This window comes from Triticum urartu, chromosome 1 (assembly GCF_003073215.2).
Source record: "Triticum urartu cultivar G1812 chromosome 1, Tu2.1, whole genome shotgun sequence".
NCBI lineage: Eukaryota > Viridiplantae > Streptophyta > Magnoliopsida > Poales > Poaceae > Triticum > Triticum urartu.
Window position 1 is genome coordinate 497373302 of NC_053022.1, and position 17765 is coordinate 497391066.

The window sequence follows — 17765 nt, forward strand, 5'->3', positions numbered from 1 at the left end:
CTTTGACTGATCCATCTTGAACACCTTCAAGATCATGTCAAGGTATGTGCTCATTTGAAAGTACCATTAAGCGTTTTGATCTATCCTCATAGATCTTGATGCTCAATGTTCAAGTAGCTTAATCCAGGCCTTCCATTGAAAAACACTTTCAAATAACCCTATATGCTTTCCAGAAATTCTACATCATTTCTGATCCATAATATGTCAACAACATATACTCATCAGAAATTCTATAGTGCTCCCACTCACTTCTTTGGAAATACAAGTTTCTCATAAACTTTGTATAAACCCAAAATCTTTGATCATCTCATCAAAGCGTACATTCCAACTCCGAGATGCTTACTCCAGTCCTTAGAAGGATTACTGGAGCTTTGCATACTTATTAGCATCTTTCAGGATTGACAAAACCTTCCGGTTGTATCACATACAACCTTTCCTCAAAAATCATCGAGGAAACAATGTTTTGATATCCTATCTGCAAGATTTCATAAATAATGCAGTAATCGCTAATATAATTCCAACAGACTCTCACTACAAGAAATATGTCAACTTATGACCACCACTATTGGTCACTGAAAGGTCACAAATTTCCATTTATGACCTTTTTGTGACCAAAACATAAGGTCAAAAGCTGGGCGTCATAAACTGACTATAGCGACCTTTCTTCTGGAATGGTCGCAAACGTTTATGACCAAAATAAGTCCACTGTGGCGTTTTGGTCACTAGCAACCTCCCCAGGCCACGTAGGCATCCAGCGTGGCAAGCTGATGTGGCACAAGATTCAGCCCGGTCCAATTCGATTTTCTACATGGGCCTAGCCCAACAATTCGGCCTATTTGTGTTTTTTTCTGTGTCAATTTTTGGTTGGGTTCATGGGCCAAGTCCAATATTGCAGCCTTTTTATTGTTGGGTTGTGGCCTTTTTGTCTAAACGAATTTAGTTTTTCTTTTTTCCCAAAAGAAGGGTCCACTAGTCAGATGGGTCCCAGTTGTCAGGTTCTATTAAAGTGGGACCCTTTTGGTAGCATCATATTATTCAGATTACAATTTGACAATTTGACAGAAATAAATAACCATGTTTAAATAAGAACAGACAGAAAACACAAGTAATATTTCAAATAACAACAGCGAGAATCAATCACAGTCATACAAATATACTGGGCTCCTTCTGTCATGACACAGTTACAACACAGATACAAATACAATCAGTCACACAGATATAGGGACAATCACAATGAGAATTGACAATCAGCACAAACTGGGCTCCAGTCAGATGAAACTGTATGCATGACTAACTACGCGACCATAGTCGACTAGGCTACCTTCGCTACACTAGGACAGCAATAGAACTATCATCATGCCTTCGGCCGTCGCCCTGTTACATGAATCAGAAGAGAAGAATCAAAACACTGGAGCCAATATATTATGAACAGAACATTCAAAAAAAGGACAAGTTCTTTAGAAAGATAACACAAATTCAGCTAATACAATGATTTTTGTCCCCAGATAGTTCAGACGATATACTCATTCATACAAGGATGCTGCCAGTGCATAACCGACCCACTCGCTGCAATAGAAAAGATGAAACTTGCATATTATTCCAAGTCCTATTTTCAACTTGAGTACACACAAATATGTAACCAGGATTCAATGAAAATGATGCTTATAATCTTAATGATGCACTAAGCAGACTAACGGAAATATATATGGGAGGTATTCAGAAACATGTTTAATGGAAATATCCAGCTTGGAGATATTCAGAAGCATGATACTCCTAATCATGTACTTATGCTGAGAATATTTATGCTTTCATGTTCAGAATATATACTCTACTCAGCTTTACTAAGAAATATTGTTAAATCTTGACAAGTTAAATCTTGTTCGGTCTTGTTAAATACTCCAAGCAACTAATCCTACTGCGACTGCATCTTGAGTATAGTTACTCCAAGCAACTCTCTCGGACGAGTACTAACTAGAAAGAGCACCATGGGGACGGGGAGGGTTGGATGGAAATCTCACCAGGATGAGGTCGAAGATGAACTAGGAGGTACCGAAGAGGAACACAAACAGGGACAGTAGGAACAGCCTGAACTCCAGCCCTCTTCGACCAACCTCTGCACAAGCACAACCACACGCATGTCTCATGATTCAGTAGTCAGCGCGTACACCAAACTGTTGACTATGGATTTCAGAAATGTGTGCGTGCGTACCGTGAAGACGGCGATCCGTGAAGCTGATCGTGACGTTGACGCAAGGCACGGCGATGGCGCCAAGCCGCGATGCCGCCGCCGAGGACGACGAGGGAGAGGACCAGGACCCCCGCTCGCAGTCGGTGGTGGCGACCAGGAACATACAAAGAGTACAAGAACAAACAAAGCTCACGGTTACACTTAATTCACATTTTCTAACTCTCTTTTTACATGTATAAGATGCTAGAAATAATATATAGAGTTTTCAAAAAATAATCAGCATACTTGCATTTTGCAGTGCTACTGTGTGCACTGGACAACGATCATTTATGGACTTAATTCAAAACACTTGTAACATAACATAAACAAAAAATGCACTAATAATTTTTTAGAAGGTAACTGAACTTCTGTGCACACATTTAGATAGAAACAAACGCTTGATCAACAAGCTGTTGTAATAGTGTATATATACATGCTAACAACATGAATGTTGCATCAGGCCATGCTCAACTACTCCAAACCATTACATAATCAACACTCCTAGCAGCTAATTATATAAGGGCACTGCTCATAATGAAGAGCAAAGTATTTTTATGGGGAGGAAAGGCTCCCAGCTTCACCACCCCCAGGATATGCATTCAAACAAGAATTGATTAGTGAAGAAAAAAGAGAGCGGCTCCCCTGCATTTTGCTGGAACTGCGGTAGCCTAGCTTAGCTTCAAACAAGAGTAACGACTTTGTAAGACATGTATGTCTGGCATACAAGGTGACGCAAGAAAATAGAGCACTTTACTCATAGCATGCAGAGTATCATTATTAAGTTCATAGGGTTTATAGTGCTTGGACTTATTAGAGTGGTAGCATATCATCATATACATCCGTATGTTGTAGCCCATTTGAAATGTCTAGAAAGACTTATATTTAGGAATGGAGAGAGTAGAATGTAGCATGCGATAAAACCAAAGGATTAGCCAACAATAAAAGAAGGCACTTAATTAGTTCATTACATTTAGTTAAAACTGCTTCTATGAAGCGCAGGACTAAACCATTTAGTTAACACAGCAAGAAGTGCCAAGGAGCATAGTATAGTACTGCACTAAAAGCACCAAGAATCTTCTGGACCAACAACAGAAGCAACCAAGAAGCACTCATTTTTCAATTCATAGGGCTAAAAATATATTTATCAGAATGGCACTGAAATCAACCTCTTTATCTATCATCACAAGGTCAGTATGCTTGATAGGCCCATTATGAGTTGCCCTACGGTAATGCCGCAGATGAGACAGAGGACGCACACATTGCTGTAGACATTAGCAAGACAGGAACCAACAAAATGGTGCTTGCCATCTGCAAGGAGAAAGCAGAATACCAAAAAGGTTAGGAAAACAATATAGAATGATAAAACAAAGAAGAGATGCACCCACTCATTAGAGAAGTGGCATACCCAAAAAATGTGAAGCACAAATGGCCACCAAGAAAGCATATTGTTGTATACATTGACAAGATAGGAACCAACAAAATGCAACAGACTAAAACCAAACTTTATACAGCAGGGAATGATTTACAATAACCAAAAGATTTTGCACAACAAGCAGTAAATAGGTAGTAGATATTAACAGCCATGACATAGAACCAGCATAAAAAATAGCATCGGTGTAGAACAGGCATATAATAAGTGAATAGCTTCCTATATAGTATAACAGGAGTAATACAGAAGAAGTAAACCAAGTCACCGATCGAACAACCAATGACCAAACATGATGGAAAGCGTGCATTGATTGCGGGCACAGTGTCGCTACTAGTACCACGTCCGTACTCGATCGGTACTTGCATATAAGAGCAGCATATATAGATGAATCATGAAAGAAATAGTCTATCTACTCTCGATGGACACACTGCACAAGTCCATATACTTTAGGCATGTTATATATTGCGACTACACTTGGAATTCTATAACATAAATCCTAGTCATTCTCAAGGCGCAGGACAAAATGCAACACACATGCTAGAGTAAAATCACACAGAGCAAAGCAACAGCCTTAAACAAACATCATCAGCGATAGTGCAGCAGATGCTAACATTAGATGCTGCTCGGGTGTGGCTGTCGTCCTCCAGGGAGACGGCGCGGAGGTTGGAGGGGTTGTCCAGGAGCATCTTGGCCACCAGGTAGCCCGCCACCAACCACGTCTGGAACTTGCGCGACTGCTTCCCGATGTACCGCCCCGTCTTTCCGTCATAGTACTCGGGGAAGTCGTCCTTGGCCAGATGCCTCTCCATCAGCTCCACCACGTTGTGGGCGATGTGGCGCCGCCCCAGCTTCACGCTCACCGCCACCAGGAGCCACAGCAGCACTGCACAGTTTGCGCGCGCCATGGAAACAGGACAGCAGAGGGTAAGCTCATTGCCATATAGAAATGCAGTACATATATGGAAAGAAGAGCATACAATGCATGGGCACAGATCCAAGGAGCTACTAATACTGAATGAACATAGATGCAGCGATAAACGGCAGCAACATGCATCAAACAACTGAAGCTGTTCACTATAAGATCATCTATATGAGCTAAACTACCAATTTCCTATCCTATGAAGGTTATTTGATTTCAGGACATTCATATATACACCATGGACAGGTATAAAACCAAACAGAAAAGTAAAATACCACCACACAACACAAGTGTGCCCTCAAGTCCAGAAACAGTAAGTAGACTAACCACAGGTATAAAGCAGAACAGCAAAGTGAATACTAACTATCCTGCAAAAAGAAATAAAACGTGAATACTAACGACTAACGCATGTGTGTCCTTAAGTCCAAAACCAGTAACCACGAAGGGGGAAAGGTAAAACAAATTCATGTGTTTTAGGGGGGCATGATAGCAGGGTGTCATAATCAGATTCCTGGAAATACTAATACTGTACACATCCCTTTTCTGAAGATAAATACCTAAAAAAACACCATAATCAGATACTATGCTACATTCAAACACAATATGATTGCCACACAGGTAGAGTAAGAGCTACTGTGTCAAGACTAGAATCTCAAACATAACACAGTTATACAGTATCACACATAAATTTTGGACTAGAATCTCATGCGTTTGTACAGATCCATGACTGAACTTGATTAGAAAGAAGTGTGGAATGGTGGGACCTGTGGGATCTTGATGCACTTGCCCTGGCCATCCAACTGCCAGCCATGGTAGAGGCACTCCAGCTTGCCATCGACGCAGCCTCTCCTCCATCCTCACCTGCACACGACAAAGAAAAGCGGGAGTAAGCACCACGGCTTCGACCAAATGGTCCACAGATCGCGGCAGGTTGGTGCGACGGGAGTTGTCGTACCTTGTAGGAGGTCTCGATGCGGAGCATGACGTAGAAGCCGAGGCCGCCACCGACGATGGTGCCGGCCATGATCCGCACGTACGCCCACCGTCGCGACCCGGGCGGCGCCATTGCTCATACGCCAACGCCGTCTACGCCCGTAGAGGTGGATGGGGCGCCCGGCTCGACGGAGATGGGGTGTCCAGAGCAGAGGAAGGGGAAGGGGAGGGGATCAGGAGGACGGCGACTTGGGAGGCGGCGGAAGCGGTGGAAGTGTACTGTGTAGCAACGGCTGACGGAGGGGATTGGTAGAGCGGACAAAGAGGAACTACTTGATCTGGATGGGGACAAGGTGCAGCGTGCAGAGGAGCTGCTCGATGTAGAGGATCTCACGGGAGGAGGGGCTATGCGCCACCCTGATCCCGGATCCGGCGGCCTCTAGCCTCGCCGTCACCATAGCTGGTGGCTGCTCTGGCTGGCGCCATGGGTGGTGGCTGGGTCAGAGATCGGGGAGAGGGAGAGAGGGAGATGGCGATGGAGGTGGCGGCGGCAGGGGAGCGAGGACGGCATGGCGGATTGGTGGTGGAGGCCGTGGTGCTGGGGGTGGTGAGGCAGCAGGGCGGGAAGGTCAGGGAGGGGAGGAGGAGAGGGGAGGCGACGGGGTTTGCCATGGGAGGGAGCGGGGAGGGGAGGCGTGCGCGGACGGAGAAGAGAGCGAGGGGAGAAAGAATGGAGACGGGGGGTGGATGGAAAATGTCCACGAGGACTAGGGTTTTGCCTTAGGTGGGCTTGCGGTGAGGACTGCCGTTGGATCCGCGAGCATCCGACGGTGTCCATCCATGATCCGCGTGAAACACCCACAGACCAATTAAAATGCAGCACACGGCTACGATGTCATGACCATCTAAATTGGTCGTAATTGACTAAAAAATTGGTCTAGCTGATTAAAAATTCATTTCTCATTTCTCAAGTGCCCAAAATGAGTTTTTTGTGAGGGACCTACAATATATTTGTTGTAAAATTGGACAAAATCAAAATTTTAAAATATTAGAACATATTTAATGTATAATTGACTAAATATTTGGATGTCAAAAGTTTTGATTCACCTCTCGTGAAAAAGACAAATTTCTGCTGATTCGGTTGGAAACGGGTCAAATTTGAACTGCAGCTGCCTTATAGTTTGTTCTTTATTTTTTTCAAAAATAATTTTTAGGTACATAAGTATCTATTTAATTAGAGAAACACCAATAGTTTTTTAAGATTCAACCACTAGCTAGGAACGGTCATGCCCGCAGTTTTGATAACATTTTGAAACGGGCATGAAAAATTCAAAAAAAATCAAAAAAATTGGAAAACCGTTGCATTGTGTCATTATATGTGACCAAGTTACCAGAAAAAATAATAAACTTGTAATACAACAATTCTTTTAAAAAAAGTGTTCTCAGAAAAGAGCTATCATGTGTGAATGTGCATGGCTTTCAAGCCAAATGATTAATCCTATGGCCACATTCATGGCATGGTTTGTTCAAATGATCTCATATTGTGCACAAGGGTGCATCTTGGAATGGCAAACAATGTTGCTTAAGGAAATTTTCATTTTCTTTGGACGAAAAAATCATTTTTCATTTTTCGAGTACCCAAAATGAATTTTTTTGTGAAGGACCTACCATATATTTGTTGCAAAATTGGACCAAATCATTTTTCTAAAATACTAGGCCATATTTAATGAACAATTGACCAAATGATTGGGTGTAAAAAGTTTTGATCCACCTCTCGTGAAAAAAACAAATTTTCGCCGATTTAGCTGGAAGCGGGTCAAATTTGAACTGTAGCTGCCTTCTAGTTTGCTCTTTATTTTTTCCAAAAATAATTTCTAGGTACATAAGTATCTATTTTATCAGAGAAACACCAAAAAAATTCCAAGATTCAACCACTAGCTAGGAACGGTCAAGCCCGCCGTTTTGACCGCATTTTAAAACGGGCATAAAAAATTCAAAAAAAAATCAAAAAATTGGGAAACCTTCGCATTGTGTCATTATATGTGCCCAAGTTCCGAGGAAAAATAACAAACTTGTAATACGGCAATTATTTTAAAAAAGTGTTCTCAGAAATGAGCTATCACGTGTGGAGATCAATGGCTTTCAAGCCAAATGATCAATCTTATGGCCACATCCATGGCATAGTTTGTTCAAATGATCTCATATTGTGCACAAGGGTGCATATTGGAATGGCAAGCAATGTTGCCTCAGGAAGTTTTCATTTTCGTTGGACGAAAAAACCATTTTCCATTTTTCGAGTGCCCGAAAGGAGGTTTTTTGTGAAGGAACTACCAAATAATTGTTGCAAAATTGGACCAAATCATTTTTATAAAATACTAGGCCATATTTAATGCACAATTGACAAAATGTTTGGGTGTAAAAAGTTTTGATCCACCTCTGGTGAAAAAGACAAACTTCCGCCGATTCAGCTGGAAGCGGGTCAAATTTGAACTGTAGCTGCCTCGTAGTTTGCTCTTTATTTTTTCCAAAAATCATTTCTAGGTACATAAGTATCTATTTTATCAGAGAAACACCAAAAAAATTCCAAGATTCAACCACTAGCTAGGAACGGTCAAGCCCGCCGTTTTGACCGCATTTTGAAACGGGCATAAAAAATTCAAAAAAAATTAAAAAATTGGGAAACCTTCGCATTGTGTCATTATATGTGGCCAAGTTCCCAGGAAAAATAACAAACTTGTAATACGGCAATTATTTTAAAAAAGTGTTCTCAGAAACGAGCTATCATGTGTGGAGATCAATGGCTTTCAAGCCAAATGATCAATCTTATGGCCACATCCATGGCATAGTTTGTTCAAATGATCTCATATTGTGCACAAGGGTGCATATTGGAATGGCAATCAATGTTTCCTAAGGAAGTTTTCATTTTCGTTGGACGGAAAAACCATTTTCCATTTTTCGAGTGCCCGAAAGGATGTTTTTTTGTGAAGGAACTACCAAATAATTGTTGCAAAATTGGACCAAATCATTTTTATAAAATACTAGGCCATATTTAATGCACAATTGACAAAATGGTTGGGTGTAAAAAGTTTTGATCCACCTCTGGTGAAAAAGACAAACTTCCGTCGATTCAGCTGGAAGCGGGTCAAATTTGAACTGTAGCTGCCTCGTAGTTTGCTCTTTATTTTTTCCAAAAATCATTTCTAGGTACATAAGTATCTATTTAATCAGAGAAACACCAGAAAAAATCCAAGATTCAACCACTAGCTAGGAACGGTCATTCCCGCCGTTTTGACCGCATTTTGAAACGGGCATAAAAAATTCAAAAAAAAATCAAAAAATTGGGAAACCTTCGCATTGTGTCATCATATGTGGCCAAGTTCCTATGAAAAATAACAAACTTGTAATACGGCAATTATTTTAAAAAAGTGTTCTCAGAAACGAGCTATCATGTGTGGAGATCAATGGCTTTCAAGCCAAATGATCAATCTTATGGCCACATCCATGGCATAGTTTGTTCAAATGATCTCATATTGTGCACAAGGGTGCATATGGGAATGGCAAACAATGTTGCGTAAGGAAGTTTTCATTTTCGTTGGACGAAAAAACCATTTTCCATTTTTCGAGTGCCCGAAAGGAGGTTTTTTGTGAAGGAACTACCAAATAATTGTTGCAAAATTAGACCAAATCATTTTTATAAAATACTAGGACATATTTAATGCACAATTGACAAAATGGTTGGGTGTAAAATTTTTTGATCCACCTCTCGTGAAAAAGACAAATTTCTGCCGATTCAGTTGGAAGCCGGTCAAATTTGAACTGCAACTGCCTCATAGTTTGCTATTTATTTTTTCCAAAAATCATTTCTAGTTACATAAGGACCTATTTAATCATAAATACATGGTTTGGTGGCGATACGTCGAGGTTTGGGCGGTGGCCGAGGGCCCCAACTCTAGAGCGCGTAAACTCGCATGCCCGTCGCGTGGTCACCACGTGACCGTAATGTTGCCATGTGTTCTGGGCGGCCTAGGCATGTCTAGTGGGTTGGGCACTCCCCAGGTTGGTGCTAGGAAGAAAATTACAACATAAGATTCTCACGAGGAGACCGATCGATGCTCAAACATGAATTAGCAGCCAAGTGTTTGATTAGCGGTACGGGAAATGCACATGGCCAATGGGCGTGAGTTTTGGCTGAGGATTATCATCTACTAAGTAGAATGTCTTCACAAATTTTTAGCTCAAAAGGAGGATCCTAGGTGGTACTTGCTTTGCAAAGTACCACGCTAGACAAAAATATGAATGTTGAAGCTGGGCTCAAAATAATGAATGGAGTGAGCTGAAATTTTGTGGAGGATGGTTATTTGGGCATAGGAAAGCATTGTAGAAAATTGATACCATTTGGACATGCCAAAGTAGTACTTCCTTCACAATGCTCTTCTATGGACAGAAACTTGGGAAAACTAGTGAGAGATATTGGATGAATGAAATGAGCTCAAAATTGGTGTGGGTAAGTTACTTAGGTATGGTCATGCGCTGGTAAATTTCCAGATCATTTCGGTAAGCCTAGCTAGTACTTACTTCACAAAGCTTCTCTCGAGGTAGAAACTTTGGAAATTTCCCGAGAAAGATTTACTAGGAAAATTGAGCTGAATATTACCATGTGGCAATGATTTGGATATGGAAGAGTGCCCGAAAAGTTTGAGGGTAATAGGAGGGGTCTATATAACACTTGCTTTGCAACGTGCCAATTTGGCCATAAAATATAAATTGAACCTGGGCTCACATAGATGATTTGACTGAGCTACAATTTGGAGGAAGGTGATAATTTTGGCATATGAAGAAACTGTATAAATTTCATGTCATTTAGAGATATAAAAAGGTACTTCCTTCACAATGCTTCTAGGTGGACAAAAACTTTGGAAATTTGCCGAGGAAGATTTGCTAGGCAAATGGAGCTGAATTTTGTCATGCGGTAATGATTTGGATAGGAAAGAGTGCCCAAAAATTCCGAGGGCAATCAAGAATATATAAATAGCACTTCCTTCATAAAGTGTTGTTGTGAACAGAATAGGAAAATGAATATTGTTGAATTAGTTTTGAACTAGGCAAGGAAGGATTTTTACATATTTGATGAAGACATGCCCCAAAGAATTTATGAGATTTTTTTGGGAATTTTGGGAATGATAGAAATATAGGTTGCTTCACAACCTAGGGCAAAAACTGCCACATGGACATGACACATAGGCAAAACTGATGAGATGGCGCCTAGTCATCACAACCCACCACAATCTACAAGGCTATGACCATCTATATTGGTCATTAAAAACTAGAAATAAGGCAGCGGACTAGCACTGTTTGCTTTGTGACCATTTCGTGTAAGGAAATTACGACCTTTCTGACCAAAATGGTCGCAATGGTTTAGGGTTTGGAGCCCCCTGAACAGCTTTTGACCAATTGGTCTAAAATGGTCATAAATTTATGACCAATTCTTCGAGGGTCACTGACAGAAGGTCATAAGTTGACATATTTCTTGTAGTGTCTTAGCATCGCTACGAGTGAGAAAGTCTCACCGTAGTCAACTCCTTGAACTTGTCGGAAAACATCTTAACGACAAGTCGAGCTTTCTTAATGGTGATACCTACCATCATTGTCCGTCTTCCTTTTAAAATCCATCTGTACTCAATAGCATTACGACCATCGAGCCATTCTGCCAAAGTCTACACTTTGTTTTCATACATGGATCCTTTCTCGGATTTTATGGCCTCGAGCCATTTATCGGAATCCGGGCACACCATCGCTTCTCCATAGCTCGTAGGTTCATTGTTGTCTAGCAACATGACTTCCAAGACAGGATCACGTACCACTCTGAAGTAGTACGCATCCTTGTCATCCCACGAGGTTTGGTAGTGACTTGACCTGAAGTTTCATGATCACTATCATAAGCTTCCACTTCAATTGTTGTAGGTGCCACAGGAACAACTCCCTGTGCTCTGCCACACACTAGTTGAAGAGACGGTTCAATAACCTCATCAAGTCTCCACCATCCTCCCACTCAATTCTTTCGAGAGAAACTTTTCCTCGAGAAAGGACCTGATTCTAGAAACAATCCCTTATTGCTTTCGAATCTGAGACAGGAGGTATATCCAACTGTTTTGGGTGTCCTATGAAGATGCATTTATCCGCTTTGGGTTTGAGCTTATCAGCCTGAAACCTTTTCACATAAGCGTCGCAGCCCCAAACTTTTAAGACATGACAGCTTAGGTTTCTCTAAACCATAGTTCATATGGTGTCATCTCATCGGAATTACGTGGTGCCCTATTTAAAGTGAATGTGGTTGTCTTTAATGCCTAACCCATAAACTATCGTGGTAATTCGATAAGAGACATCATGGTATGCATCATATCCAATAGGGTGCAGTTATGATGTTCGGAGACACCATCACACTATGGTGTTCCAGGCTGTATTAGTTGTGAAATAATTTTCACAATGTCTCAATTCTGTGCCAAACTCGTAATTCAGATATTCATCTCTATGATCATATCATAGATCTTTTATCCTCTTGTCACAACGATCTTTCAACTTCACCCTGAAATTACTTGAACCTTTCAATAATTCAGACTCGTGATTCATCTGTGAAGTAAGAACATAACGATATCCACTACATGCCTCAGCACTCATTGGACTGCACACATCAAAATGTATTACTTCCAACAAGTTGCTTTCTAGTTCCATTTTACTGAAAACGAGGCTTTCAGTCATCTTGCCCATGTGGTATGATTTGCATGTCTCAAGTGATACAAAATCAAGTGAGTCCAAACGGTCCATTTGCATGGAGTTTCTTCATGCATATACACCAATAGACATGGTTCGCATGCCTCAAACTTTTCAAAAACGAGTGAGCCCAAAGATCCATCAACATGGAGCTTCTTCATGTGTTTTGTACCGATATGACTTACGTGGCAGTGCCACAAGTAGGTGGTACTATCATTACTATCTTTTGGCATGAACATGTGTATCACTACGATCGAGATTCAATGAACCATTCATTTTAGGTGCAAGACCATTGAAGGTATTATTCAAATGAACAGAGTAACCATTATTCTCCTTAAATGAATAACCGTATCACGATAGACATAATCCAATCATGTCTATGCTCAACGCAAACACCAAATAACAATTATTTAGGTTTTAATACCAATCTCGATGGTAGAGGGAGCGTGCGATGCTTGATCATATCAACCTTGGAAACACTTCCAACACATATCGTCAGCTCACCTTTAGCTAGTCTCCGTTTATTCCGTAGCTTTTATTTCGAGTTACTAACACTTAGCAACCGAACCGGTATCTAATACCCTGGTGCTACTAGGAGTACTAGTAAAGTACACATTAACACAATGTATATCCAATATACTTCTATCGACCTTGCCAGCCTTCTCATCTACCAAGTATCTAGGGTAATTCTGCTCCAGTGGCTGTTCCCCTTATTACAGAAGCACTTAGTCTCGGGTTTGGGTTCAACTTTGGGTTTCTAAACTAGAGCAGCAGCTGATTTGCCGTTTCATGAAGTATCCCTTCTTGCCCTTGCCCTTCTTGAAACTAGTGGTTTCACCAACCATCAACAATTGATGCTCCTTCTTGATTTCTACTTTTGTGGTGTCAAACATCGCGAATATCTCAAGTATCATCATATATGTCCCTGATATATTATAGTTCATCACGAAGCTCTAGCAGCTTGGTGGTAATGACTTCGGAGAAATATCACTATCTCATCTGGAAGATCAACTCCCACTCGATTCAAATGATTGTTGTACTCAACAATTGAGCTTTTCTCCCTTAGTTTGCAGGCTAAGAAAATCGTCGGAGGTCTTATACCTCTTGACGTGGGCACGAGCCTGAAATCCCAATTTCAGCCCTCGAAACATCTCATATGTTTCGCGACGTTTCAAAATGTCTTCGGTGCCTCAACTCTAAACCGTTTTACTGAACTATCACGTAGTTATCAAAATGTGTATGTCAGATGTTCGCAACATCCACAGACGACGTTCGAGGTTCAGCACACTGAGCGGTGCATTAAGGACATAAGCCTTCTATGAAGCAATGAGGACAATCCTCAGTTTACGGACCTAGTCCGCATAATTCTACTATCAACTTTCAACTAAATTTTCTCTAGGAACATATCTAAACAGTAGAACTGAAGCGCGAGCTACGACATAATTTGCAAAGACCTTCTGACTATGTTCAGGATAATTAAGTTCATCTTATGAACTCCCACTCAGATAGACATCCCTCTAGTCATCTAAGTGATTACATGATCCGAGTCAACTAAGCCGTGTCCGATCATCACGTGAGACGGACTAGTCATCATCGGTGAACATCTTCATGTTGATCGTATCTACCATACGACTCATGCTCGACCTTTCGGTCTTCTGTGTTCCGAGGCCATGTCTGTACACATGCTAGGCTCGTCAAGTCAACCTAAGTGTTTCGCGTGTGTAAATCTGTCTTACACCCGTTGTATGTGAACGTTAGAATCTATCACACCCGATCATCACGTGGTGCTTCGAAACAACGAACTGTCGCAAAGGTGCACAATTAGGGGGAACACTTTCTTGAAATTTTAATGAGGGATCATCTTATTTACTACCGTCGTTCTAAGCAAATAAGATGTATAAACATGATAAACATCACATGCAATCAAATAATAGTGACATGATATGGCCAATATCATATAGCTCCATTGATCTCCATCTTGGGGCTCCATGATCATCTTGTCACCGGCATGACACCATGATCTCCATCATCATGATCTCTATCATCGTGTCTTCATGAAGTTGTCTCGTCAACTATTACTTCTACTACTATAGCTAACGATTAGCAATAAAGTAAAGTAATTACAGGACGTTTATGTTGACACGTAGGTCATAAATAAATTAAGACAACTCCTATGGCTCCTGCCGGTTGTCATACTCACCGACATGCAAGTCGTGATTCCTATTACAAGAACATGATCATCTCATACATCACATATATCATTCATCACATCCTTTGGCCATATCACATCACATAGCATACCCTGCAAAAACAAGTTAGACGTCCTCTAATTGTTGTTTGCATGTTTTACGTGGCTGCTATGGGTTTCTAGCAAGAACGTTTCTTACCTACGCAAAAACCACAACGTGATATGCCAATTGCTATTTACCCTTCATAAGGACCCTTTTCATCGAATCCGATCCGACTAAAGTGGGAGAGACAGACACCCGCCAGCCACCTTATGCAACTAGTGCATGTTAGTCGGTGGAACCGGTCTCACGTAAGCGTACGTGTAAGGTTGGTCCGGGCCGCTTCATCCCACGATGCCGTCGAATCAAGATTGGACTAGTAACAGTAAGCATATTGAACAAAATCAATGCCCACAACTACTTTGTGTTCTACTCGTGCATAGAAACTACGCATAGACCTATCTCATGATGCCACTGTTGGGGAACGTAGCATAAATTCAAAATTTTCCTACGTGTCACCAAGATCTATCTATGGAGTAATCTAGCAACGAGGGAGGAGTGGATCTACATACCCTTGTAGATCGCGCGCGGAAGCGTTCAAGAGAACGGGGTTGATGGAGTCGTACTCGTCGTGATCCAAATCACCGATGATCCTAGCGCCGAACGGACGACACCTCCGCGTTCAACACACGTACGGAGCAGCGACGTCTCCTCCTTCTTGATCCAGCAAGGGGGAAGGAGAGGTTGATGGAGATCCAGCAGCACGACGGCGTGGTGGTGGAAGTAGCGGGATTCCAACAGGGCTTCGCTAAGCGCTGCGGGAGGAGGGAGATGTGTCATGGGAGGGAGAGGGAGGCGCCAGGGCTTAGGTATGGTTGCCCTCCCTTCCCCCCCCCACTATATATAGGGCCAAGGGAGAGGGGGGGCGCAGCCTTGGCCCTTCCTCCAAGGAACGGTGCGGCCAGGGGAGGAGTCCCTCCTCCCCAAGGCACCTCGGAGGTGCCTTCCCCCTTTAGGACTCTTGCTTTCCCTCTTCTCTTGGCGCATGGGCCTCTTGGGGCTGGTGCCCTTGGCCCATATAGGCCAAGGTGCACCCCCTACAGCCCATGTGGCCGCCTGGGGCAGGTGGCCCCACCCGGTGGACCCCCGGGACCCTTCCGGTGGTCCCGGTACAATACCGGTGACCCCGAAACTTGTCCCGATGGCCGAAATAGCACTTCCTATATATAATTCTTTACCTCCGGACCATTCCGGAACTCCTCGTGACGTCCGGGATCTCATCCGGGACTCCGAACAACTTTCAGGTTACCGCATACTAATATCTCTATAACCCTAGCGTCACCGAACCTTAAGTGTGTAGACCCTACGGGTTCGGGAGACATGCAGACATGACCGAGATGACTCTCCGGTCAATAACCAACAGCGGGATCTGGATACCCATGTTGGCTCCCACATGTTCCACGATGATCTCATCGGATGAACCACGATGTCAAGGACTTCATCAATCCCGTATACAATTCCCTTTGTCTAGCGGCATTGTACTTGCCCGAGATTCGATCGTCGGTATCCCGATACCTTGTTCAATCTCGTTGCCGGCAAGTCTCTTTACTCGTTCCGTAACACATCATCCCGTGATCAACTCCTTGATCACATTGTGCACATTATGATGATGTCCTACCGAGTGGGCCCAGAGATACCTCTCCGCCACACGGAGTGACAAATCCCAGTCTCGATTCGTGCCAACCCAACAGACACTTTCGGAGATACCCGTAGTGTACCTTTATAGCCACCCAGTTACGTTGTGACATTTGGCACACCCAAAGCACTCCTACGGTATCCGGGAGTTGCACAATCTCATGGTGTAAGGAAATGATACTTGACATTAGAAAAGCTTTAGCATACGAACTACACGATCTAGTGCTATGCTTAGGATTGGGTCTTGTCCATCACATCATTCTCCTAATGATGTGATCCCGTTATCAACGACATCCAATGTCCATGTTCAGGAAACCGTAACCATCTATTGATCAACGAGCTAGTCAACTAGAGGCTTACTAGGGACATGGTGTTGTCTATGTATCCACACATGTATCTGAGTTTCCTATCAATACAATTCTAGCATGGATAATAAACGATTATCATGAACAAGGAAATATAATAATAATCAATTTATTATTTCCTCTAGGGCATATTTCCAACACCTCCTGAGTGGTCGGGCCGGACGATGTCTTCTTCTTCTTAGGGGCGGTCTCGGGAGGCCTCCTGCTTCCACGATCCGGGTCTTCCAGTGACGCGGCCTGAAAGGCTCGTTCCAGGGAACACACCGTATCCTTCTCTTCATAGGGCACCGTGATGACTCCGCCACTTCCTGGCATCTTGAGGACGTTCTAGCCGTGGTGAGTTACGGCCATGAACTTGGCCAGCGCTGGGTACCCAAGGATGGCGTTGTACGGCAGGTGAATGTGAGCGACGTCGAAGTCGATGAGCTTGGTGCGGTAGTTGTCGCGTGCCCCGAAGGTGACAGGGAGGCGGACCTGCCCAATCGGGGCCGTGGAGCCGTTGGTGATACCGGAGAAAGGCTTGGTTGGCTGAAGCTGGCTGTAGGGCACTTGGAGGTTGTTGAATGTTTCCACATACAGGACGTTGAGCCCTGCCCCGCCATCGATGAGGGTCTTGGTGACCACCATGTTGCTGATGATTGGGGAACAAAGCATCGGGAGGACTCCGGCTGTAGCCGCACACTTGAGCTGATCTGCCGAGCTGAACGTGATGGCGCACGCCGACCACCTGAGAGGGCGCGTGGCTTCGAGCCTGGGGAGGACTGCGTTCACTTCGCGGGCGAACTGCTTGAAGATGCGCTGAGAGGCTGGGGCTTGTGCCCCGCCCAAGATGCAGGCGATCGCGCGTGGCTCCTGGAAGCCCCCAGCCCCCTCGTCCTGGTGTGGTCTTCGTTTCTTCTTGGCTGCCGCGGCAGCGGTGGGAGGCCTGCGTTGCCTTGCGGGCGATCCTCGCGAGGCTGATCCCTCCAGTCCCCCTCGTGAGGCTGATCCCTCCAACCTCCCTCGCGAGGTGGGTCTTGCCAGCGATCCTCGCGAGGTTGGTTGCGCCACCCTTGGCGTGGGCCACGGTCTTCCCAGCGTCCTGCGTTCCTTCCTCCTCCTCGGCCATAGCCCTGGTCACTTCGATCAGGGCGACGGCCGATCCTTCCTTCTCGCACGGCTCGGAGCTCTTGACATTCGTTGGTGTTGTGGGTGTGGAGGT

The 17765-nt window shown here is 43.5% G+C and overlaps 2 protein-coding genes across 2 annotated transcripts; both read right to left on the minus strand.

Moving 5' to 3' along the window:
* Positions 1-4204: 4204 nt before the first annotated feature.
* On the minus strand, positions 4205-4561 carry LOC125532976 (probable alkaline/neutral invertase D). The gene has a single exon (XM_048696805.1). The coding sequence runs from the start codon at positions 4559-4561 to the stop codon at positions 4205-4207; it is 357 nt and encodes a 118-aa protein (XP_048552762.1).
* Positions 4562-4897: 336 nt separating this feature from the next.
* On the minus strand, positions 4898-5641 carry LOC125532977. Its single transcript, XM_048696806.1, has 3 exons — positions 5531-5641; positions 5363-5436; positions 4898-4943 (listed from the first exon to the last, which is right to left on the minus strand). Exons 1-3 carry the CDS (start codon positions 5639-5641, stop codon positions 4898-4900), a joined length of 231 nt encoding a protein of 76 aa, XP_048552763.1.
* Positions 5642-17765: the final 12124 nt, after the last annotated feature.